A 25,305-nucleotide genomic window follows, 5' to 3' on the forward strand; every position below is an offset into this window, starting at 1 on the left:
ATCCTCCTTTCCCTTCCCCAGAAGCGGTGGGGGCCAGAGCTCCGAGTGGTCTCTGGCTCCTGGAAACCGTCCCGGTACAGAGTTGGCAGGTTTGGATCTCTTGCCCCAGGCCACGGGCCTCCTCTTCCTCCTCGTCCTCCCTTCACACAAAAGTCCTTTTCAGTGAAAAATTTAAAAAAAACACCTCAACCCCCGGCCTCCCAACCTTCCCTGTGCTGGGCCTGCTGCTCCGGGAGGTTTCCTGAACTTCCTTAAGACAACAAGCACGCTCCACAAGACAGCCCACTCCAGCCCCAGGCACAAAGGCCTCATTCTTCTCAGCTGCCCGCTCCAGCTGATCGGGCCTGACGGTGAGTCCACAGTGTCTCACCTGAGCGCACCCTGAACCGAGAGAGGGACCCCGATTAGACTGTAGGCCCGTCAATGGGCAGGGATTGTCTCTATCTGTTGCCGAATTGTCCATTCCAAGCGCTTAGTACAGTGCTCTGCACATAGGAAGTGCTCAATAAATATTATTGGATTAATGAACAAATGGATTAATTAATTATTTTGGCATTTAAGCACCTAATATGTGTCAGAGACTGTTTTAAGCTCTGAGTGCCTGAGCCACCCCTCCCCTTTCCTGTCAAGGACCGTGTCCAACCTAATTACCTTGGGTCTACCCCAGCACCTAGAACAGCGTTTGACACACAGAAACGAACTTCATGAACATCATTAAAAAAGGAGCACTGTACTAAGCACTTGGGAGAGTGCAGTAGGGCTAGTAAACATGATCCCCGCCCTTTAAGAGCTTACATTCTAGCAGAGTGAGACAGAAACCAAAATAATTACAGGCGGAAGGCTCAGGGAAGGCGTACATGAATTAGTGCTTAAGAAGAGCAGTAGCAGAGGAGCAGCGTGGCTCAGTGGAAAGAGCCCGGGCTTGGGAGTCAGAGGTCGTGGGTTTGAATCCCGACTCTGCCGCTCATCAGCTGTGTGACTTTGGGCAAGTCACTTCACTTCTCTGTGCCTCAGTCACCTCATCTGTAAAAGGGGGATTAAAAGGGTGAGCCCCACGAGGGACAACCTGATCACCTTGTATAATAATAATAATAATAATGTTGGTATTTGTTAAGTGCTTACTATGTGCAGAGCACTGTTCTAAGCACTGGGGTAGATACAGGGTAATCAGGTTGTCCCACATGAGGCTCACAGTTAATCCCCATTTTACAGATGAGGTAACTGAGGCACAGAGAAGTTAAGTGACTTGCCCGCAGTCACACAGCTGACAAGTGGCAGAGCCGGGATTTGAACCCCTTACCTCTGACTCCAAAGCCCATGCTCTTTCCACTGAGCCACGCTGCTTCCCCCCCAGTGCTTAGAACAGTGCTTTGCACATAGTAAGCACTTAACAAATACCATCATCATCATTATCATTACCCCCTTGGTGTAGCGCACTGTACTGGAAACTTGGGAAGTAGAGAAGCAGCATGGCTCAGTGGAAAGAGCCCGGGTTTGGGAGTCACAGGTCATGGGTTCTAATCCCGGCTCCGCCACTCATCATCTGTGTGACTTTAGGCAAGTCACTTCACTTCTCTGGGCCTCAGTTACCTCATCTGTAAAATGGGGATGAAGACTGTGAGCCCCATGAGGGACAACCTGATCACCTTGTATCCTTCCAGCACTTGGAACAGTGCTTTGCACATAGTAAGTGCTTAACAAATACCAACATTATTATTAGAGAAAAATAAAGGGACACATTCCCTGCGTACAAGGAGCTTGCACTCCTTAATGGGGGGAGGGTAACATAAAATCTCTAAAAGGATAGGTAAGATTTTGCAATAAGGGCCTTGTTTGGTTGGGACACCCCCTTCACGGATGTCCCGCCAACACCTCCAAGTTAATCTGTCCGAAACAGAATTCCTCATCTTCTCTCAGTAAATACCTTGGAGGATGATGGGATCAGCTGTTGACAAATCTTGGCTTCAGCCACCTGGGAGCCTCCTCTGGCCCTAGGGCTGGCAAAGTGCTGGGAAACAAACAATGTATCATCTGGGTTCCAGCTCGCCAGCTCTCCACTCCACCCTCAGGGATGAGATTGTCTGGATGCCAGGCAGGGTCAACAAAGGGCCAGGCATGGCTGGAGTTCAATTCCAAGCTGGTAACTCCAGGCATCAAATGCTTCAGTTACTTATGGTATTCAATAGTAATAAGAATAATGTTGGTATGTACCAAGCACTGTTCTAAGCCCTGGGGTGGATACAGGGTCATCAGTTTGTCCCACGTGAGGATCACAGTCTTCATCCCCGTTTTACAGATGAGGTCACTGAGGCACCGAGAAGTGAGGGGACTTGCCCAAAGTCACACAGCTGACAGGTGGCGGAGCCGGGATTAGAACCCATGACTTCTGATTCCTAAGCCCGGGCTCTTTCCACTGAGCCATATTGCTTCACATTTACTGAGCACTCACCCCGTATGAACCTTCAGGCTATGCAATGTCCCTTATCTGAAGTTTATTTTCAGGTCTGTTTCTCGAGCAATCAATCAGTGGTATTTATTCAGCACGGAAAAATGTACTAAGCGCTTGGGAGAGTTAGCAGTCACGTTCCCTGCCCGTAATGATCTTACAGTCTAGAGGGGGAGGCGGACTTATAATGTAAATATAAATGAATAATTTAAAGTGTATAATCATTTTATGATATATAATACAGTCAACACAATACAGTTATATAATATATACAATACCTTTAGACTGTAACTTCCTGTGGGCAGGGATTAGAGAAGCAGCGTGGCTCGGTGGAAAGAGCTCGGGCTTAGGAGTCCTAGGTCATGGGTTCGAATTCCGGCTCTGCCACTTGTCAGCTGTGTGACTGTGGGCAAGTCACTTCACTTCTCTATGCCTCCGTGACTTCATCTGTAAAATGGGGATTAACTGTGAGCCTCACGTGGGACAACCTGCTTACCCTGTATCTCCCCCAGCACTTAGAACAGTGCTCTGCACATTGTAAGTGCTTAACAAATACCAACGTTATTATTATCACGCCTACCATCTTCATTACATTGCACTCTTCGAAGTGCTCAGTACAGTACTCTGCACACAGTATGCCTTCAATAAATACCGTTGCTTATCAAATGGTTAAGGGGTACAAGTCCAAGCCCAGAGGTCACACAAAAGGGAGGGCTGAATGGAGGAAATGAGGGCTTGGAGATGTAGGATTTTATTAGGGCATTGAGGTCAGGGATCATGTCTACCAACTCTGGGGTATTGCACTCTCCCAAGCGCTTAGTTCAGTGATCTGCACACCCTAAGCGCTCAACTACCACTGGTTGATTGCTATGTTTACACGGTGTGCTAAGAGCGTTGCAGATTATTATGGTATCTGTGAGAAGCAGCGTGGCTCAGTGGAAAGAGCCCGGGCTTGGGAATCAGAGTTCATGGGTTCAAATCCCGGCTCTGCCACTTGTCAGCTGAGTGACTGTGGGTGTCACTTAACTTCTCTGGGCCTCAGTTCCCTCATCTGTAAAATGGGGATTAAGACTGTGAGCCTCACGTGGGACAACCCGATTACCCTGTATCTACCCCAGCGCTTAGAACAGCGCTCTGCACATAGTAAGCGCTTAACAAATACCAACATTATTATTATTATCTGTTAAGCACTTACTCTGTGTCAAGCACTGTTCTAAGAGCTTAGTGACAAGTTAATCAGGTTGGGCACAGTCCCTGTCCCAAAGGGGGCTCACAAACTCAATGACCAGGTATCTTATACCCACTTGGGAGGTCAATTCATTCATTCAATAGTATTTATTGAGCGCTTACTATGTGCAGAGCACTGTACTAAGCGCTTGGAATGGACAATTCGGCAACAGATAGAGACCATCCCTGCCCACTCATGGGTTTACAGTCTAATCGGGGGAGACGGACAGACAAAAATAATAGCAATAAATAGAAGCAAGGGGATGTACATTGTACAAGGGGATGTACGGGCTCACAGTCTAATCGGGGGAGACGGACGGACAAAAACAAAACAACTTAATCGCAGTAAATAGAATCAAGGGGATGGACACCTCATTAACAAAATAAATAGGGTAATAAAAATATAGACAAATGAACACATCGCTGAGGGGAGGGGAAGGGAGAGGGGGAGGAGCAGAGGGAAAGGGGGGAAAGGGGGCTTGGCTGAGGGGAGGTGAAGGGGGAGCAGAGAGGGAGCAGAGGGAGCGGAGGGAAAAGGAGAAGCTCAGTCTGGAAAGGCCTCTTGGAGGAGGTGAGCTCTCAAGAGGTCAATTAATCAATCAGTGGTATTTGGGTACTTAAGGATGAGGTAACTGAGGCCCAAAGAGATTCAGGTCTCACAGCGAGCCATCAGCAGAGCTGCGACTAGAACCTGTCCCTCCCCACAACCCATATTCTTTCCACCAGGCTTCACTTTATTCATTCATTTATTCATTCAATAGTATTTATTGAGCGCTTACTCTGTGCAGAACACTGTACTAAGCACTTGGAATGTACAAATCGGTAACAGATAGAGACAATCCCTGCCCTTTGATGGGCATACAGTCTAATAGAACCGGGTGGACTGGGGAGAGCCCTTGGGTCTGGACCGGCAGCCGTGCAGGACAAGCCCACGGCCGGTTGGCATTAAGGGAGGGCTTGGCTGGGACCAAGCCGCTCCAGCAGCCTCCCCTTCACTACTGCTTGGATGATTGGACTCGTTAAAAGGTGTGAGAAATACCAAGCGTATGCAGTGACTAAATCCTCAGCCCTGCTTGTGCCTGAACTGGGGCCAGAATTAGTTCGAGAGGACTGACTCTCCCCATCGCCCCTTGGCTAGTGTGAGAATAATAAGAAAAAACACCCCAGCCGACGGAGGAGTCAGGCTATGTCCCAAAGGGCCCTGACAACTGTTTCCAAATGAGTCTCCCCACCCTCACGGCCTTTGCTTCTCTTTTCACTCTGAGTGGCGGCTGCAGAAGCCCACAGAATGGCCTCCTTTTGAGGGCCTGCCAACTGATTTCTTCTCCTTTCTTCCTGCCCACCCTCTTCTACTAGCTTTCTCCTTCTCACTCTCTACTCAGAACCTTCCACCGACTTTCTGTGTCACCCCCCTCCGGCTTCAAGGCTCCCCACCCTGCTTTACAATCAGTCAATCGTATTTATTCATTCTATAGTATTTATTGAACACTTACTGTGTGCAGAGCACTGTACTGAGAGCTTGGAATGGACAATTTGGCAACAGATAGAGACAATCCCTGCCCATCGACGGGCTCACAGTCTAATCGGAGGAGACAGACGGACAAAAACAATAGCAATAAATAGAATCAAGGGGGTGTACATCTCATTAACAAAATAAATAGGGTAATAAAAATATATCCAAATTTATCGAGTGCTTACCTTGTGCAGAGCACTGTACGAAGTGCAGTGGGAGAGTACAACACTAAACAGACATATTTCCCGCCCACAGTGAGCTTATCTGCTCTTTTCACATGATATTTTTATCTCCTGTGGCATTTGCTAAGTGCTTACCATGTGCCAGGCGCTGTACTGAGCACTAGGGTAGATACAAGATGAGATAAGAAGCAGCGTGGCTCAGTGGAAAGAGCCCGGGCTTGGGAGTCAGAGGTCATGGGTTCAAATCCCGGCTCAGCCGCCTGTCAGCTGTGTGACTTTGGGCAAATCACTTCACTTCTCCGTGCTTGTACCCTCTCCAGCATTTAGAACAGTGCTTTGTACATAGTAAGCGTTTTAACAAATGCCATCATTATTATTTGACAAGCTAATCAGGTTGGACTCGGTCTCTGTCCCATGCTGGGCTCACAGTCTTAATCCCCATTTTACAGATGAGGGAACTGAGGCACAGAGAAGTGGAGAGACTTGCCCAAGGTCACACAGCAGACAAGTGGCACAGCTGGGATTAGAACCCAGGTCCTTCTGACTCCCAGGCCCGTGCTCTATCCCCTAGACCACACTGCTTCTCGACGGCCACTATGCTCCAACTCATTCTCTTTATTCCTGCCAAACTAACTGCTCCTCGCCATCAGTTCTCCCACCTCTGTCCCCAACTCCCATATTCCATGCAGTTGCTCCAGATTGAAACACCCAGGCTCCCTCCCTCTATTCACAGACCTCCTAAATCAATAATATTTAGTAAGCCCCTACCATTTGTCGAGCACTTTACTAAATACTTGGGGGAGTACGATATAAAAGATTACATAAACATGTTCCCTGCACCACTTTATCCAAATCTTCCCTGATTAATTCCATCAAGTCACATAATATCCATCAGCCATCTATAGTTATCTATTACTAACCTCAGTATGTGTACATATGTGGTTATTCTGATTATTCCTTTTGCAAGGATGCTTTTATCTCATTCATTCATTTAATTGTATTTATTGAGCACTTATGGTGTGCAGAGCACAGTACTAAGTGCCTGGGAGAGTACAATACAACAATAAACAGACACATTTCTTGCCCATAACAAGTTCCCTTTAGAGTACGCATTCCATGTAGCCAAGAAACATGACAATTCTTTGTTTTGTACTTCCCAACTGCTTAGTAGAGTTACATGTCTCTAATTTTATTTATTCGTATTGATGTCTGCCTCCCCACCCCAGGTTGAAGGCAGGGATTGTCACTGTTTATTATTGTACTGTACTTTAAGTGAGGTGCAAACAGTGCTTAATAAATGATTGAATGAATGAATTGCACCCAGTGGGTGCTCAATAAATGCTATTGCTCTTACCCTTGAATCCCTCTCCCTTGCTCATCTGGCACCATTTGAAAACTGAAATGCAAATGGAAAGCCAAATCATTTCCAATCACCGATTCCTGTATTTCTCACTGTGAAAGCACACTTTGTTTCAGTTGTGCTTCTCTTTTCCAAGGGTCCTGCGTAGGCTCTCAGACTCTAAGCTCAGAGGGGTAAGAAACTTTTTAGTTTCAGTAAATTGTTCTTGAGCAACTCACCCACGGACACCGATGGGGATTGTCTAGCTTTCACTGGCATACTGAGAAGAAGGAAAGCCTCTTTGGCCAAGAGCCCTGCATAGCTGCCGTTTGGTCGGCTTCCACAACGGCATCCTGATCTCTGGAAGCATCTCTCCCTTCCCAGATAATAACAATGATGTTGGTATTTGTTAAGCGCTTACTATGTGCAGAGCACTGTTCTAAGCGCTGGGGGAGATAGAAGGTCATCAGGTTGTCCCACGTGACACTCACAGTCTTCATCCTCATTTTACAGATGAGGGAACTGAGGCCCAGAGAAGTGAAGTGACTTGCCCACAGTCACCCAGCTGACAAGTGGCAGAGGGGGGATTTGAACCCATGACCTCTGACTCCCAAGCGCAGGCTCTTTCCAATGAGCCACGTTGCTCCTCTATCTTGAGGTGAGGAGTGGAGCAGCCCTCAGGACACTTAGTTTGGCCTCCTCTATGGCCTCTGGTCATGTCTGCTATTGCCTTACGGGATAAGTCTGTGTGCCCAGATACTCTACTAGGGTTGAGTCCGAGCAGACACACACCCTTCTCCTCCTCCCCACCCAAGGAAGCAATGTGGCCCAGCGGAAAGAACATGGGCCTGGGAGTCAGAAGACCTGGATCTAATCCTGTCCCCTCCACTGTCTGTGTGACCTTGGGCTTGTCGTTTAACTTTTCTGTGCCCCAGTCTCCTCATCTGTAAAATGGGGATTCAATATCTGTTCTCCCTCCCCGTCAGACTGTGAGCCCCACGTATGCCTGATCTGATCATCTTGTATCTACCCCCAGCACATAGAAAGCAGTTAATAATAATAATCATGTTGGTATATGTTAAGCGCTTACTATGTGCAGAGCACTGTTCTAAGCGCTGGGATAGATACAGGGTCATCAGGTTGTCCCACGTGAGGCTCACAGCCTTCATCCTCATTTTACAGATGAGGTCACTGAGGACCAGAGAATTCATTCAATAGTATTTATTGAGCGCTTACTATTTTGCACAGCACTGTACTAAGCGCTTGGGATGAACAAGTCGGCAACAGATAGAGACAGTCCCTGCCGTTTGATTTGACGGGCTTACAGTCTAATCGGGGGAGATGGACAGACAAGAACAATGGCAATAGAGTCAAGAGGAAGAACATGAGGCAGTGAGAAGTTAAGTGATTTGCCCAGTCACACAGCTGACAAGTGGCAGATTCGGGATTCGAACCCATAAACTCTGACTTCCAAGCCCGTGCTCTTCCCACTGAACCATGCTGCTTCTCTGAATACCACCCTTATTATTAATAGTGATAATAATGGTGGTTTTAAAGTGCGTACTATGTACTGGCTCTGTACTAAGTGCTGGGGTGGATACAAGCAAATTGGGTTGGACACAATCCCTATCCCAGTTGGAGTTCACAGCCTTAATCCTGTTGTACTGTACCCTCCCAAGAGCTCAATAAATACGATTGTATGAATTTTACAAATGACATAACTGAGGCACAGTGAAGTGAAGTGAGCTCCTGTCCCTGGAGAAAGAGGCAAAACATTATATTTCCCTAACGGTCAGCCTGAGCCTGCCCTTCCCCACAGCCAGAGAGCAATCTGTTCCTGCAGGACCAGGGAAAATGTTCAGCTTCCACCTAGCCCACGCTAAGAGAAGCAGCGTGGCTCAGTGGAAAGAGCCCGAGCTTGGGAGTCCGAGGTCATGGGTTCGAATTCCCGGCTCCGCCACTTGTCGTCTGTGTGACTTTAGGAATCACTTCACTTCTCTGGGCCTCAGTGACCTCATCTGCAAAACGGGGATGAAGACTGGGAGCCTCACGTGGGACAACCTGATGACCCTGTATCTCCCCCGGCGCTTCGGACAGTGCTCTGCACATAGTAAGCGCTTAACAAATACCAACATTATTATTATTATTATTATTAAGAGGTGCCCCAGAAATTGCACTACAGCTGGTCTCCAGGGCTGGGGACTGGGGGAAGGGGAGACGGGGCATGCTGGAAAGGGGAGGGGCAGTTGACTAAGCTCAGGTTTCTGCCAGATTTGGGGAGGAGACTGGATCCTGAAAAGTTTAACAACCCCCACATTGATAAACGCCTTTGATGTTTGAGCAGGCAGGCTCTGGCTTCCTCCACTCTCTCCCACCCTCTCCCTGGCTCTTTAACATACAATTGCAAAGAGGTGACAGGGTCACTATCAGACTAAGACCCCTCCCACCCCCAAGGTGGATCCACCCCCAAACTAACCTTGAGATGGACCTTGAGGTTTCAAGACCTTCTGGGTTTGAGCTGTCACGATTTCCCTCAATTGTGATTAAATCCTGGGAACAGGCTGCAGTGCAGGAGGAAATTAAGCAGGGGAGGAAAAATTTGGGGCTTCATAAGAACATAATGGCTAGCCCCCAGGCCATCGCAAATTGTTGGTTTTCTAGTATTTAAGATCTCAGTGTTAGACCCTCCCCCTCTTAATCCCCTTGGAAAAAAGTCAGAATTACCTTTGTCCTTTTCACCTCCAGAAATCTCTGGCATCCTTCAGAGGTTCTCCAACAGCTCCTGTTTTCCAAGAACACATTCCTTAAATGCTGTAATAGTGCTTCTCATTAGGCCCCCGGGTGCATCAACCTTGGTCCGGAGCCATTTTCTTCTTTCAAAGTTTGATTTTTCCCTTCTCTGCCCTCACAAGTAACACTTAGAACAACCGCTTAGTGCGCCGGGTGACGCAAGATGGACAGGCAACGCAATTCTCCTACCAGCTGGCTAGCCTGGGCCCCAAAGGGCCTACAGTGGCTATGGAGATGGTTACCTTGGCTGATGGTTTGGCACAGCATCAGCACCAAGCTGCGCTCAGGTTGGCTGCAAATAAGTTTGGTACACACACTTTTTTTTAAAATGTCATTTGTTAAGCACATATTATGTGTCAAACACAGTGTTCTAAGCACTGGGGTAGGTACAAGTCAATTAGGTTGGACACAGTCCCTGCCCCGGATGGGGCTCAGTCTAAGTAGGAGGGAGAATGGGTATTTAGCCCCGTTTTTCAGTTGAGGAAACTGAGGCGCAGAGAAGTTAAGTGATGAGAAGCAGCATGGCTTAGTGAATAGAGCATGACCTGGGAGTCAGAAGGACCTGGGTTCTAATCCCCGCTCTGCCACGTGTCTGCTGTGTGACCTTGGGCAAATCACTTTACTTCTCTGGGCCTCTGTTCTCTCATCTGTAAAATGGGGATTCAGACCGTGAGCCCATGTGGGACAGGGACTGTGTCCAATCTGATTATCTTGTATCTATGCCAGTGCTTAGAACAGTGCTTGGCATATAGTAGGCCCTTAAAAAGAACCGTAATTATTAAGTGGCAGAGCAGGGATTAGAACCCAGATCTTCTGACTCCCAGGCCCATGCTCTTTCCACTAGGCCACGCTGCTCCTCTAATGCACTTCCCATTTGTGGCACTCACTGACCCAGAGGGAACACAGCTAGTAAGGATAAGAGAGTGGTGCCATGGAAGCTTTGGTCTCAAATAATAAGAATAATAATGGCATTTGTTAAGCGCTTATTATGTGCAAAGCTGTTCTAAGCGCTGGGAGGATACAAGGTGATCACGTTGTCCCACGGGGGCTCACAGTCTTAATTCCCAACTGTCATCAGTGAAGAGGGTCAATCATCACGTCCGAATTACTGCAGGTTATTTTCTCCTGTGTCTGCCCTCCGTAAATTATTTTCACCTCATAGCTCCGGGAAGGAGCACGGCGCAGTGGAAGCAGTGTGGCTCAGCAGAAAGAGCAAGGGCTTGGGAGTCAGAGGTCATGGGTTCGAATCCCAGCTCTGCCTCTTGGCAGCTGTGGGAAAGTCACTTCACTTCTCTGTGCCTCAGTTCCCTCATCTGTTAAATGGGGATTAAGACTGTGAGCCTCACGTGGGGTAATCTGCCACTTACCTGCTGTTTGACCTTAGGCTAGTCCCTTCACTTCAGTGTGCCTCAGTTGTAATATGGAGTTTAAATACCTGTTCTCCCCCCTACTTAGTCTGGGCTCCGGGAACCGGGACTGGGTCCTATTTAATTAACTTGCACCTACCCCAACCCTTAGTATTTGACCAATAGTAAGCACTTAAATGCCATAAAAACCCAATAAAGAACATAGTGTTTAATAAGGACCATAAAAAACAACAAAAAAGCTCCTTTTAGATTGTAAACTCCTCCAGGGCAGAGAATGTGTGACTTGTTGCTGTTGGCCTCTCTCTGCACTCCAATCCAACCATAACTCTGCTGCCAGGATCATTTTTCTACAATAAATATTAATATCTTGCTCCCCCTCTAAACTATGAGCTCACTGAGGATAGGGAGTGCTTCAGTTTATTGTTGCATCGTACTTTCTCAAGTGCTTATTACAGTGCTCTTGCACACAGCAAAGCACTCAATAAATACAACCGATTGACTCTCCTTACAGCTCATGCACCACATTCAATACCGTTAATTGATCTCCTTCTAAATGAACTTTAAGTTCCAAAAAATTAGAGATTTTTAGATCCGGGAGTTTTCAATGCTGGGGGTTTAAGAGGTTCCCTCCAGCTTCTCAGTTCCACCAGCAGGGAGTGGGAGTGGTTGGGTGTGGTTGAAAGGGTTCCCTCCCTTGGGATAGGCTCAAGCTGGTCAGTGATAACAGAATGTGAGGTAGCGTGAAAGAGCCCGGGTTTGGGAGTCAGAGGTCATGGGTTCTAATCCCTGCTCCGCCGCTTTTCAGTTGTGTGACTTTGGGCCAGTCACTTCACTTCTCTGGGCCTCAGTGACCTCATCTGGAAAATGGGGATGAAGACTGAGCCCCACAGGGGACAACCTGATCACCTTGGATCCCACCCCAGCACTTAGAACACTGCTTTGCACATAGTAAGCGCTTAACCAATACTGCATTATTACTATTATTCTCCCTAACACACGGCCTTGGGCCCCCAAGACTAGACCCTAAGCTCCTTGTGGCCTGGGAACAGATCCAACTCATGTATATTGTACTTTCCCAAGTGCTCTGCACACAGTAAGCACTCAGTAAGGTTCATTGATGTACAGCCAAGATGTGGAACAGAAAGCCACAGAAGCATTGTATTTTTGGGGGGGAGGGGGGTGGTGACGGGCGGCCGATAAAGTGCCGCCATTATTTGTCCAACCTGGATGGAGACCTGTGATAATAGGAAATCCACCAGTACAAATTCCCTAGCGGGGAGCCACAAGGCCTGAAAATGACTTTGCTGCCTTGAGACCTCTCTTCCCCACAACATCCTTCCACTTGCTGCTTCGGTACAGAGGTGGAACTCGGCCCAGGTCTTCACCGCAGAGGGACAAAGAAGAGTTATTGGTTGAGAATAAACTCACAGTTGAGGAAGACTTCGTTACTTTCGCAGAATGGGTCATCGTGACCTGATGCTTACAAGCAAGGGTTTGAAGGAGGGCAGAGGAAGTGTTTTAAGTACACCGTGTAACAAAGCTTCAAAGTTGCACCGCCACTGAAAATGAAGTCAGCTGCTGAGGACAGACCAATCATTCATTCATCATATTTATTGAGCGCTTACTGTGTGCAGAGCACTGTACTAAGTGCTTGGAATGGACAATTGGACCAGCAGGGGACACTGCAATCAAGAAAGGAGCGATGCTCCTGGAGCAAAGCTTTTCAAGGCAGGACAAGGGAGTTAAGAGATAAAATGGTGCCGGACTCGGGGAACATCAAACACCATATGGGACTGCCTTTTTCTGTGCACAATATGGCTGGGATTGTTGGCCCTGCATTAGCCATTTTAGTCACATACAAATGAGTTTTTTTCCCCACCATACACCCCCCCTCAAGCTACTTAACTGAGGAGCGAGGACGAATGACAGCTTCTTCGTGCCCCATTTCAACAAGACTCCCAGTAGGCAAGGAGTCTCTTCCAGAGAGAAGGAATAGAGTGACCCACATACTTCTAGACTATGAGCCCGTTGTGAGGCAGGGATTGTCTCTGTCGCTGAATTGTACTTTCCAAGCGCTTAGTACAGTGCTCTGCACACAGTAAGCGCTCAATACGATTACGGCATGTAAATGAACATCAAATTTTTTTTTTAACTGGCTAGTTCTAAGTGACTAAAATGCCAGTGGCCACGCAGCTTCCTTTCCACCCCTCTCAAACCCTTCCGTTGTCCTCCCCTCCAAAGCGAGACAGAAGAGGAATGAGTCCATGTGAGCAGGTTTTTAAATATTTTATTAACAATTTTTTTCATGGCACCAGCAGGAGTAACAGAAAACGTTATTCCCAGTTCCTAAACCACATCCTGAAAAATATACAATTTATTTATACATTTATATTAATAACCCCCACCCCACAATCCCACTCCCTACTGTAGGTCTTTTGCTTAAAGCAGGAAACTATTCTCTTCGATAAGAAAATATATATGGAAGTTAAATGAAAAATTCAATTAGAAGAGTTACTGGCTGGGGAAAACTGGGAAGCGGCTTGGTCCCGGGGGAGGGGTTAAGTCTCTAGGCTCGGCAGGATGTGTAACTGGGATCAGGAAAAGGTGGAGAGGTATAGTGTATAAAAGGCAGCGTAAGTTCAGGTGGGCTCTGGCTTCCTTGGTCCATTAGGAGATGGCCTTGGCCTCAGGGAGGAAGGTTTCCCAATACTTCACCAGCTGCAAAGAAGCCAGGAGGGGAGGAAGAAGAAGAGAGTGAGCAAGCACTGGAGGAAAAGCCGCTGGCAGGAAGGGTGGGTCCATCCAGGCGGAGCAGGGACAGTGTGTGCAGGCCCCAAAGAGCATCCCGGCATCTTACAACACTCAGCCCTGACAGCCAAGGGAAACTGAGGCTCAGCAAGAGGAAGAAACTAGCCCCAGGACGTGGAGTACGGCACAGTATGAGCAGAGTTCTGCTCCCAGCCCCCACTCGAGCTTCCCGTACACCGGACCGCCCAGCTTCAGAGGCCGGCCGTCCTGGTGCTTCGGAGCCAAGGATCCCCTATTGGTGGCTGTTTGAGGGCGAGAGTCCGTCTGGACGAGGTTGATCTAGCAGCCCACTCTGCCTGTGACAGGGAGCCTCGGTCTGGATCTGGGCGATAGGATCCGGAGAGCTCTCACCTTCTCGACAGTGGACTGCCTGCTAATCCTCTGATAAGTAAGACCAGGCTTGGGTCTCCAGTGAGAACTACAGTCTCCTGCTCTGGATGCCTTCGGCACTGGCGACTGGGGTGGCTTTAGTTTCCACACTTGATTTTGGCCCCGCCCCCGGCTTCCCTCCAAAGCCGGTCCCATCCACAATGGCGCCTCAGCTAAACCACAGCCAGCCTCTGGAGACAAGGCAGGGGATGGTTCGGGGGCCCAGGCAGAGTACGCAACACAGACAGGCACTTACCTGCTGCTGGGAGTTCAGGAGGGTCTCAAGGTACTTGATGACGTGATCCTTGAAGTCCCTGGATTTCTCTTTCTGCAGGAAATAGGATCCCTCTCTTAGAGAGCAGCCGGACCCCCCGGCATTCCCGCCTCATCTCAGTCCACAGTTAAAGGCCTCCAGAAGCACAGCCAATAACTGGAGAGGCTACATTTGTACGAGAGAAGCGGCTATCAGGTGGACATGAGCAACCGGGCCCTTTTGGCCTCCTGGGGAAGAAGGCGAGGACGGAGGCTAAGTGATAGTAGCTGCAGGTAGGAGCTGCAGGGCAGTAATACTTCATGGGATATAATACAAAGGGGCTGGGGGGGGGGGGGGTCCTCCAGATGTACCCCCTACCCTATAAGTTTGTTACAGGCAAGGAAAGTGTCCACCAATACTCTTCTCTCCCACTCCCAACGGGTGCTCAATAAACACCAAAGACGTTCACGTCAACAAGGTCAGGGCTCTTGAAACTAAGAGAAGCTCGGACTGGAGTTGGGGGGGAGAGAGGGAGAAGAGGACCTGTGCCACCAAACAGAAGTAGCACACGAGCCCATTAAGTCAAGACGGCCCGGGGCGGGCAGGAACAAGGGGTCTGGAATCCACCGTACCATACCTCAAACCGTATCACTTCTCTGCGGACCACTGTGGAAATCCTTTCGAAGTCCCTCTCGTACTGTGTCACCCGAGACTCCCACTGGACAGAAGAGGGGGGAACGCAGGGTACTGTAGAGTGTATGCCCTGCTGCCCACCCACCCACCCTGCGGAGAGATAAGCTGTTCCGGAGCCTCCCCATTAGAGACAGACCAAATGCTCCAAATCTGACTGGTTGGCCTTCCCGGGGCGGCCGGGAGGACTGGGGAGTTGGAGAATGCCATGCCCTCCTTAGCAGGGTACCAGCCCCGGGAGGCCTTGGGCGTCTATCTTTTCAAGCTAGTCTCCTTCCACTCCAGGGGACGAGAAAAATTGTAGAGAAAACCAGGGAATCGCATAGCCTGCTCCAGTGCCCTGGGTTACAGTGGAAAGGGATTCTTTGGATAGCAAGTGTTCCCCCCTTTGGGAGGGGCCAGGGTGTGACTGGAGCCCAGGGTGCTGACTTTGGTGCCTAGGCCTAGAGGGGGATGGTATAGTTAGATGAACAGCTGCAGGGCGTCAGTGGACAAACGACAGAGATTCTTCACTCTGATAGAATGCTGCAGTTCTTGAAGTGTTATTTCTGCTCTAACCCGTAAGCTCATTATGGGTGGGGGAATGTGTCTGCTAATTTTGTTATATTGTAGTCTCCCTAGTGCTTAGTACAGTGCCCTGCACACAGTAAAGTGACTGATTGATTTGTGGGTGAAATGTTCTTTTCTGATCATTAGAAAAGGAGCCAGTTCCAAGCTGGCCAGATTTTCTCTCTGCGGCTCAGACGGTACTGTTCCTTTTACCAGCTTCAGTGCCCCCTCACCGCTCTGGTAGGGTAAAAACAGCAAAGGAAAGAGAAGGGAGATCAAAGACTGCTCAGTTTCCCCTAGGGCTAGGGACCGTGTGGCTCAACGTGGGGCCGTAGCGGAGGGCTCGTGTGGACTCACCTCGGAGATCTCCTCCTTGGCCTGCTGCAGCTTGTCAGGTTTGTTGGCCCACAGCAGCCTGGCCTCGGTCTCCCGCTTCTTCTGCAGCATGGCCTGGGCATCCTGCCAACGCTGCCAACTTTTCATGCGCTGATCAAAGGCCCCCTGCCAAGAGCAGAGCCAATATGTCCGTGGCTGCTTCCCTCCAGGGACGGTTCACTCATCAAACCAGTCGGTGCGCTGGGGCAGAGGAGCGTGTGTCGATGTGCGTGTGCATATGTAGGGGATGGTGGGGGGGTTTGCAGTCATGTACTGTTGCTGAGGCAGGAGGATTGGCATTCATAACCTCCTCCCAGCACGTCTGCCCTAAGGCAACCTGCCGCTAGTCTCCGGAGGAGCCGGCTGATATGCCGTCAGCGGGTCCCATCATCCGAGACGCACCCAGAACGCTTGACTCGGCAGATGACCGAAGTCTCTTACCCTCAAGGGCTGGGCAGTTTGGCCTCTCTCCCCGCCGCCCCCCGCCCACCCAGCCACGTACACCCCCTGCCTTGGCGGAGGAAAACTCCTTAACAAAAGAAGCCTGTTAATAGCATATCAAGTAATTTGTCCTGTTCTAGTTTCCACACTCCAGGGCTCCCTAAGGCTGGGGTCAGCACCTCAACCAAGCTCCCCCTTTTTTCCCCAGAAGATGCCTCTTTTGAGAACAGGTTTTCCTCCAAAGCCCAGCAGAGACGTTGGCTGCAGAGCCTGCCGAGAAGACCCCGATCCCTCCCCACGGTCTGTCTAGGACGAGAGTGGTTGACTCAGTCTCCAGGCAGCTGTGATGCACTGCCGCTCTCTCGCGCCTCCGCTCCCAGAACAGGAGGGCCGAGTGCCATACCAACAGGCTAAGGGGAAGAAGCGAGTGAGATTCAGTCCCCTGCTTCTTACTGCACTGGCATTAAGTCCAGGCTGATATCTGCTACCCACCAGACTTGGGCGTCACCTCAAAAACTAAAGGCGAGGGTGGCCCTTAGAAGCCCGTATTCAGGCCTAAATCAGGAGCAAGTCAGGAGGGGGCCCTGGGGCAGAGTTCCAGATCGGAGACTTCTTGATTGCGCCACGACCAAATGTGTGGAGTGGGCAGCCTTGTCATCTTAGATTGTGAGCCCCACCGAAGGCCAGGGATCGTATCTAATTCCCACCGGTGTATTCTCTCCCAGTGCTTAGTACAGCATTCTGCACAGGGTAAGCGCTTAGTACTTTTACTATTTAGAGGCCCGGGCCTGGTCTGCCACAGCGCTGCACATGATCTCGTTCGGTTAGCGCCCACTAACTGAAAGTAAAGTCATCCTACCACCTCTACTGTAGCGTATCATCCCCAAGTGCTTATTACAGTGCTCTGCACACAGCACACGCTCAAATACCACTGATTATATATTCCTAATTATTCAGAGGCACGTGATTTCCCCATTACTTCTAATTTGGTATCAGCCGTGTACTCACATGCGATCTAAGTCCCAGAGGTCTCAGGCCTGTTCTCTAGAGAGCTAGCATGGATTCCAGAACGATGCTTGGGGTGTCCAGGGCCCCCGGGCACTAATAGCCCTTCCCCCCGACTACCTTAAAGCCCAATCATCCTGGGGCGGACCTATTCTGGTCTAGGCTAGTTTACTGGCCCGTAGTTACAACTGCTGTCCTCAGTACTTATACTCACAGAAATCCATACATACTGATTTTCATACCTTATAATTAAAGTACTCATCCACTTCAATAGGTTTCCATGCATTTTCCTTCGAAGCTCTTGTCCCTTTGTGTCTAGTCGCCCCACTAAGATTCCCGTGAGAAGGATGAAGTCTTTTAACCCTACTGTCTTTTCCCAAGCCTTTAAGTTCAGTGCTGTTGTACACAACAGGCCTTCAATAAACACAACCGATAGAATGCCTTTGGAGATTCTCTCCCCTTTCTATCAAGGCTCACTGGTGCCGAGTCAGACTTCACTGAGAGTGCTACCCAGGGAACAGGAGGACGCCAGAAAAGATGGCTAATTGCCTGCCAGGGGACACTCATCCTTCTCTGAAGCACGGGACTCCGGTGGTTGCTCTGCAGGGGAATCCACCTTGAAAACCTTCCTATAAATCACCTCTCCAAGAGGCCTTCCCTAAGCCCTTCATTTCCCTTATCTTCCTTACCCTCTGTATTACTCACACACTTGGCAATGTATACCTTAGGCACTTTAATGTGTACCCTAGCCTCATGGCACTTAGGTAAGTATACTTAGGCTAGCTGTAATTTAAGTGTAGGACTCTCCCTGTAGACTGCAAGCTCCTTGTGGGCAACTGCCGCACTTTTCCAAACGTTAGGACAGCGCTCTGCACACAGTGTCTGATCAATACCAATGATTGATGGTTGGATGGTGCAGTGAAATCCAGAGAATGCGTTTTAGGATCGGGAAGATGTACGACTGTTTGAAGGCAGCGGTAAAGGAGGCATCAGAATAAGTAGCTGAAGACAGTAGTCGGGGAGGAAAGAAGAGCGGATACAAATGTTTTTAGTAGCTGAGAAGGGATGGGGCTGGGGGATTTCTGAAAGCCAGCAAGAGCTGCCTTCTTGAGAGGCTGAGGGGGCATGTGGGACAGGGGGAGGGTGGAGGTGAGGGAGACATTTTGGAGATCTCGTACCTAATGTTTCAATTTAGTCAGAGTAGGGACAAGTTCGCTGGAGGAATGGGGAGATTGGGGTCTTCTGGAGGGAATTACAGGCTTGGAATAAGTGGGCACAGAGTCAACGAGGGAGAAGTAATGTCACTGGGTGGAAGAGAAGGCAAAACTGCAGCGAGCAAGGACTGAAGTGGACAAAGCCGGCCTGGTGCCTGGATTTCTGCCAACAACGCTCTGCAACCCAAGCACTCCCTGCTAACTTGAGCTTGACCTTAGCATGAGGCTCGTCCTGGGCAGATCTGGGTATAAATAGATAAGCCTGCTCTGATCAGGCCGTCTCCATTTTATCTAAGAAAAGTCCCGCAGGGATAGCCTGAGATTCCCCTCCTACCGTCCCCCAACAAAGGGCAAGCCCATTTGAAGGCTAAGCCCCATTCTCTTCTTTCCCTGACACGTGGGCCCAGGGTGTTTGTTGTCAGAATATGGAGAAAACAAGGAATGGAGAAGCCTTTTGAGTATTTCTCCATTGATTCAGTCTGTTGGGATGGCCTCCCATAGTCTGTACTAGCGCTGAAGTCGCACTCAAACCTGCCCAAGACAAGCCTCCTTCTAAAGTCAAGCTCAAGTTGGCAGGGAGTGCTTGTCCTGCGGAATGTTGTCGGTAGAAATGGAGACACCAGGCTGGTTTTGTCCACTTCAATCCTTGTCTGCTGGAGTTCTCCCTTCTCTTCCACCCAGCTTTTTGCAGCTGCCCTGATGGATGCTAGGGGACGTCACCTGGAGGGGTCAGCCCAGGATGAAAGAGCATCAAATGGAGAGCTCCTTCGGCTCCGGGACCCGATAAGACTAGATATAATCCATTCTGCCATGGAGTGCCAAGCCGCTCCGGTTTAGTTACCTCGACGCTTACACTAAACACCGACGAGACTTTCTACCGCGGGAAAGGCTGCCGTTCAGATGAAAACTTTTTGGTTTTCAAAAGAGATGGAGGAAGTCTCTGCCCGGGAAGTTGCCCTCACCCTTGCCTGGAGGTTGTCTAAAACCTCATGGCCTGTTTTAAGGAGAGGGTAAGAGGCGGGTCACCCATCAGTCACTGGACCAGACCTTCAGAGAGAGGGATGGCAAGGGGGCTCAAATCAGGAAGGGTTCCGACCATCTCTAAATCCTCAACTCCACTGCTGGGGTGAGCCTCGGGGGGAGAGAGCGGTCTTACAGGTGCTTACCCTGACGATGGCCAAGAGGCGAATGTAGTCGCTCAGGAGCTCGGCCAGCAGGAAGAAGTCATTACTGGCCTGTTCTTGGTGCAGTTGCTCGATCTTCTCTTCCACCTCGGCTAGCTGGGACAAGGCTCGGGAGAGGGCAGTGTTGTCCTCTGAGCTTCCCAACATGGCCAGGCTCTTGGCAAACTGGGCTGTATTCAGTGCTAACTCTGGGTGAAGGAACGCACATACACACTCGTCACAAGACGCTGGGAGAGGGTTATGTTCCTCAAGCCATAAACAAGAGCCAAAGGTCTTTTGCAATTACAGAGAGCAGCTGCTCAGCACCTCTGAAGGAGGAAGAACTGACCCTGTCTCTTCGGTCGGCCAGAATGCAATCGCAGGAGTCAGCCATCGCCGCTGGCCCCAAATCCAGCTAGGACTATTTCATATCTACCTCAGCACCTACAAAAGGGCTTAATACCATAGTAATAGTTAAGGCATCCACTAACGGAGGCCGTTTTGGGTTCTGTTCCTCTGGCCGTAGGGTCGTTTCCCCACCCACGCCCCCGTCCCGACCTCCCAGAAGCTCCTTTTCTCATTTCCTTCTGATCTACGTGCTGATGAGCAGGTAGCAGAGGTGGAAAGGGAAGAGAGAAAGATAAAAAACTGATCTTAGCACTGCTGGCTCCAAGGCCAACTCTGTCAGGGAAAGGGAGTTGAGGGGTGAGTGGATGGTGGGGGGGAAGGTTGGGAATCTTTTACCCCCAACCCCTCAGGGAGAAACGCTGCCTTTCCATTTACGCGACTACTCAGAAGTTGTTCCAAGAACCAGGATACTGATATTGAATCATGCTCCGGGGGGAATCAAAGGACCCAAAACAAACTTCCTGGACCCAAAACAGGCAAGAGGTTCGAGGACAGAATTAGTTTCATCAGCTCATTGGGAAACACCACTTTCCCACTGCTTCCGTACCTTTTCTATGGTTGACTAGAGTTTCTACCACAACATGCAGTTTTCGTAAACGCTGCTCCTCTCCCTCGACCTCCTGTAGCTTCTCCTCAAACCACTGAAAGAGAGAAGCCCAGAATTTCAGTAGGAAGAGTTCAGATCTTTGAAATTCCTTGAGGGAAAATCCACTGAGTGTATGTAACCTCAAGTCATCTTCTCATGGTTTAACCTTCAGTACGCACCCAAGAGCCGGCTTGTGAGTACACACACTTGAGGGGGCAGAGCCTGGGGGAGGTACGGAATTACTTACAATGTCTGATTCATTCATCTTGATAGTCATTTTGCTGACCGCGTCGGTGGCTTTGTTAAACATCTTGAGGAGACCAGCTCCACTCAATGCTTGGGTACCCACTGCTCGGGGCAGCTGCAAGATCAAAACCAAAAACTGTTCACAACCACGCCGAGGAAGTGGCAAATCAGAACTCGCTCCATGGAAATGAGTGTGAAACAGTTGGAAGCCAAAGGGAGACCCCGATTTAAAGGTTTCAGAACTTGCCAGGAAAGTGATGACACAGGACTGGTACTCAATACTAAAGAGGTGGCTAAGAGGGCTTAAAATGGACCAAACTTTGGCAGTCTGCTGAGAAAGGACACGGACTTAGAGCTGGGAACTGAAGCCCGCGGCCACGAGCTGGCAGACAGGTTGATCACACCTCAGAGATTCTCTCAAGAAAGTGTTGACGCTTGCTTTTCCAATCAAATTTGTAAATGCATAGGAAATAACCAGGCATATTGGATCCCACAGTGTACCATCCTTGCCTGAATGGGGCATATCTCTAAGAAAAGAACGTTTTAATTAAAGTATAAAGGAGCATGGCCTAGGGGAAAGACCATGGGGCTGGGAGTCAGAGGCCTTGGGTTCTAATCCCAGCTCTGCCAATTCATTCATTCAATAGTATTTACTGAGTGCTGTGTATGCAGCCTGCTGTGTGACCTTGAGTAAGTCACAACTTCTCTGTGCCTCAGTTTTCTCAACTTCCCCAACTCAGACTGCGAATCCTATGTGGGACATGGACTGTGTCCAACCTGAATAACTTTTATCTACCCTAGTGCTTGACATATAGTAAGCACTTAAATACCATAATAATAATAATAATAAAGTGAAGAGCAGAATTACCTAGCAGAAAGAGCACAGGCTGAGGAATCAGAAGACCCAGGTACCATCCCACTATCTCCCTACTGGGTGACCTTCGGTAAGTCACAACTTTTGTGTCTATTTCATCTGTATAAAAAGGGACAAAATAACCCCAAATAACCTATTCTCCCTCCCCTTTATGTGGGAGAGGGTCTGAGTCTGATATGCATATATTGTATCATTCCAGTGCTTGGCACGTAGTAAGTGCAACAGTACTGAAGTCCTATATTATATACAGATAATTAAGTCATAGAACCAGCCAGTTGAAAGCCAGAGAACACACTCCTGGAGCTAAGACAGCAGGAAATCCAGAACTAGCTGGCAGGAGGCTCATATTAGGCACCATAACAGCAAGTGCTTCAGGGTCCGGGATTGTGGGCAAAGAAACAGAAAAATTCCTCTGGGTATTTAATGATCGACTAACCTCGTACTGCCATCTTTCACTCCACCTAGACATAAAATTGCCTAATACTGAATGTGGCTTCCTTTAAAATCAAAGTTCACTTAGACCAACAGTCTTGCCAAACAGTTCATGAGGGAGAATCAGTCTTACACAAAGATTAGTCTTCAGGAACTTTAGTTATTCTGTATATGGGGTGTGGGATTTGTGGGGGGGGGGGGCGGGGGAGAACAGATAGGAAGTCGGTATTTCTTTATTCCAACCACGGGTTTTTATGCTCAACCAGGGACCAAGGGACAGTGTGCATTTCCTTTTTTCAAGAATGAGGTGGTAAAGGTTAGCCAAGTTTAAAAAAAAATCAGAATGAAGACGAAGCGGGTAAGAATGGACCAGTCCTGGGAGCAGGAAAAGATTCCTGAGGTCGTTTATCATCAAACCTGTGGGCCTCTGGCCTATATCCTTTATTCTAATCTGAGCAATATGATTCTAACCTCTAAATTTTATAGAAGGGAAGATAGAAGGATTCAGAATGACCTTTGGGACTGCAAACACCTTGAGCTACTCTCAAAAGGGTCTGGGTTCTCACCCCTATATTGTGCGGCTCTGAGGGCTAGAATAAGCAAAAAATTTCCCTTTCCCAGAAGCACATCAAAAGGTATTTGGGGAAAGCCCGGCAGGAATAGAGAATGCCTTGGAGGAGGTCCTGATTCAAAACACACTGACCTATCTGGATGGGGAACTGGTTTATAGGACTAGTTCCGCAACTAGATATTGGCAAATTGGCTCCTTTCTGGTTAGCCGAAGGCAATTTTTGCTTCCCAGATGGGCTCAGGGCTCCCAAACAGCCATGTCATGTGCCCACCCACTCAGAAAGGAAAGTTCATTTTAGAACCAACTGCTTCTAATCAGGTAACAGTATTTACTTAGTGTTAACTGCGTGCGGAGCACTGTACTAAGCACTTGGAAGAATACAAACAGAGTTGGTAAGCACGATCCCTGCCTTCAAGTGGCTTACAGCCTAGTGGAGGAGTTTAAATGAGACTGTTGTCTAATACTCACCTCTTCTTTTTCCAAGAACTCTCTGACATCAGGGTCCTGTAACATGGTGGGATGGGTCACCACCCTCCGAAGATACCTGGAGAGAAAGCAAAAAAAAATAAATCACTCATTTCGCCTGTCTGGATACACATGGATGCAGTGTCAGCTAGGGGCCTTAGACAATTTGGGTTCAAGATAGTTTTGTGCCTCACCTCATTCCTCTCTCCCAAACACCTCCTTCCTGACAGCCTCAGCTCACGAAGGATTCTGGATTCTCTGGCTATCAACCAACTGGGTGAACCACGCCAAATAAGGACTAAATGCCAAGGGACGTTGGGCTTCCCTCACAGCTGTTCCCATTTCGGCCAACTGAGGTGGTGGCTAGAAGCAGCGTGGCTCAGTGGAAAGAGTCCGGGCTTGGGAGTCAGAGGTCTTGGGTTCGAATCCCTGCTCTGCCACTTATCTGCTGGGTAACTGGGGGCAAGTCACTTAAATTCTCTGTGCCTCAGTTACCTCATCTGTAAAATGGGGATTAAGATCGTGAGCCTCACACAGGACAACCTGATGATCCTGTAGCTACTCCAACGCTTAGAACAGTGTTCTGCACATAGTAAGCGCTTAACAAATACCAACATTATTATTATGGAGGGAGCAAATTATCTGTCTTTTCCTGGGAGAAGAAGGGCACGGAAGAGTCAGAGGTAGTTTGTGCTTGATATCCCTTAACACACGCTCCACATTACCAATTTCCTGAACTGACAGTCTCTCTCTGCCCAAACCAAGCATCTACTGCCAGGCCTGTATTTATAATGATCCTTCTTGAATGAGAGAGCCTCACCCCACCCCGTTTACAGCATCTCTTACCTTTCTAAAGCGGCCCGTCTCTTTTCTAGGAACTCGGCAGAGGAGGAATCTTCCTTACCAACTTTCACTTTGGTCATTCCTGGGAAAGAGTGTGAAAATCCAATATACCGACATGCAACGGGATTAATAACACTATCCACGGTAGTAATATGTTGGCTTTGGTAGCTTTTCTATTATTGGTATAAAATAATCTTTATTATTTGTACCCATTTGCCAGAGGCAGCCCAAGAAGTCACTTCAATGGCCTCTGCCAAATAGGCAAAAAAAAAAAAATAGCAAAAAGGGAGGAGGAGAGGGGGAAGAGAAGAGGGCAAAGTTGTTCTAGGAATTGAGAAGTGATTGTTACAGAACACAGCTATCAACTCTATGGATGCAAATAATTACAACAGCTAGATTTCTTGATTCAATCTATTTCAGTCCAGCGGAGGGGAGGATGATTATTTTTGCAAGACTCGTAGAAGGCTAGTCAAGTGCCAAAGAGCTTTCAAGCCACCATCATTTGAGACCCAAATCATCTCTTTACAGCCATAGGAGAGGAAAAAAACGGAGAGGAATAATGACAGCATGCCCAGTCTCTTCAAGTGATATAGGGGAGCAGTAAATAACCTCCCTCTTTTGGAGGAATTGTGTGAAACGCTCTTGTTTCAAGTTGATAACATTCTTGTTTCCAGTTGGTAACAAAGATGGAGAAAGCAGAGCTAAAAGGAACATAAATGATGGCCTCACCTATTAAGCTTTTTTCTGGTGGAGGAGGGACAATGAATCCATTCTGGGAATGTTTCTCTGAAAGTTTCTCATAAAGACCCAGAAAGTCACTAAATCTTCTTTTCACAGAAAACTCTTTACTTCTGAACATTGGTAAGCTGGTCTGGAAACAGACAATACACAAAAAGACAGTTGCAACTAGAGAGCAGATGCAGAATTATGCAAGCCGCCTAGCGATTCATCTTGATTAAGGAGATGAATTACCCAGCTCTCCCTGCCAAATAGGAAGCAGCATTCTCTTAGAAAGACAACCCAATTTCAAATTATAGATGGTGGCTGATTTCTAACTCGATATTCGGCCCTACCCCCAAACTGACGGCGAGTGCCACTGACTGTGCCTGAAGCATATGCATACCAGAAAGATTATTAAACGGAGTGCTG

General features: G+C 48.6%; 1 protein-coding gene across 1 annotated transcript in view; it reads right to left on the reverse strand.

Annotated features, from left to right (window-relative positions):
- Positions 1-13,131: 13,131 nt before the first annotated feature.
- Positions 13,132-25,305, reverse strand: part of SNX1 (sorting nexin 1) — a 45,211-nt gene continuing 33,037 nt past the window's right edge. Inside the window, exons 6-15 of the mRNA XM_029065477.2 lie at positions 24,886-25,027; positions 24,160-24,238; positions 23,317-23,392; positions 20,973-21,086; positions 20,687-20,780; positions 19,735-19,940; positions 15,891-16,034; positions 14,932-15,012; positions 14,298-14,369; positions 13,132-13,582 (exon numbers count right to left, since the gene is read on the reverse strand). Of these exons, the coding sequence (XP_028921310.1) occupies positions 13,532-13,582; positions 14,298-14,369; positions 14,932-15,012; positions 15,891-16,034; positions 19,735-19,940; positions 20,687-20,780; positions 20,973-21,086; positions 23,317-23,392; positions 24,160-24,238; positions 24,886-25,027 (1,059 nt within the window). The 3' untranslated portion in view covers positions 13,132-13,531. The remainder of the gene's footprint in view (positions 13,583-14,297; positions 14,370-14,931; positions 15,013-15,890; positions 16,035-19,734; positions 19,941-20,686; positions 20,781-20,972; positions 21,087-23,316; positions 23,393-24,159; positions 24,239-24,885; positions 25,028-25,305) is intronic.

The sequence above is a fragment of the Ornithorhynchus anatinus genome, chromosome 5, assembly GCF_004115215.2.
Source record: "Ornithorhynchus anatinus isolate Pmale09 chromosome 5, mOrnAna1.pri.v4, whole genome shotgun sequence".
Classification (NCBI taxonomy): Eukaryota; Metazoa; Chordata; class Mammalia; order Monotremata; family Ornithorhynchidae; genus Ornithorhynchus; species Ornithorhynchus anatinus.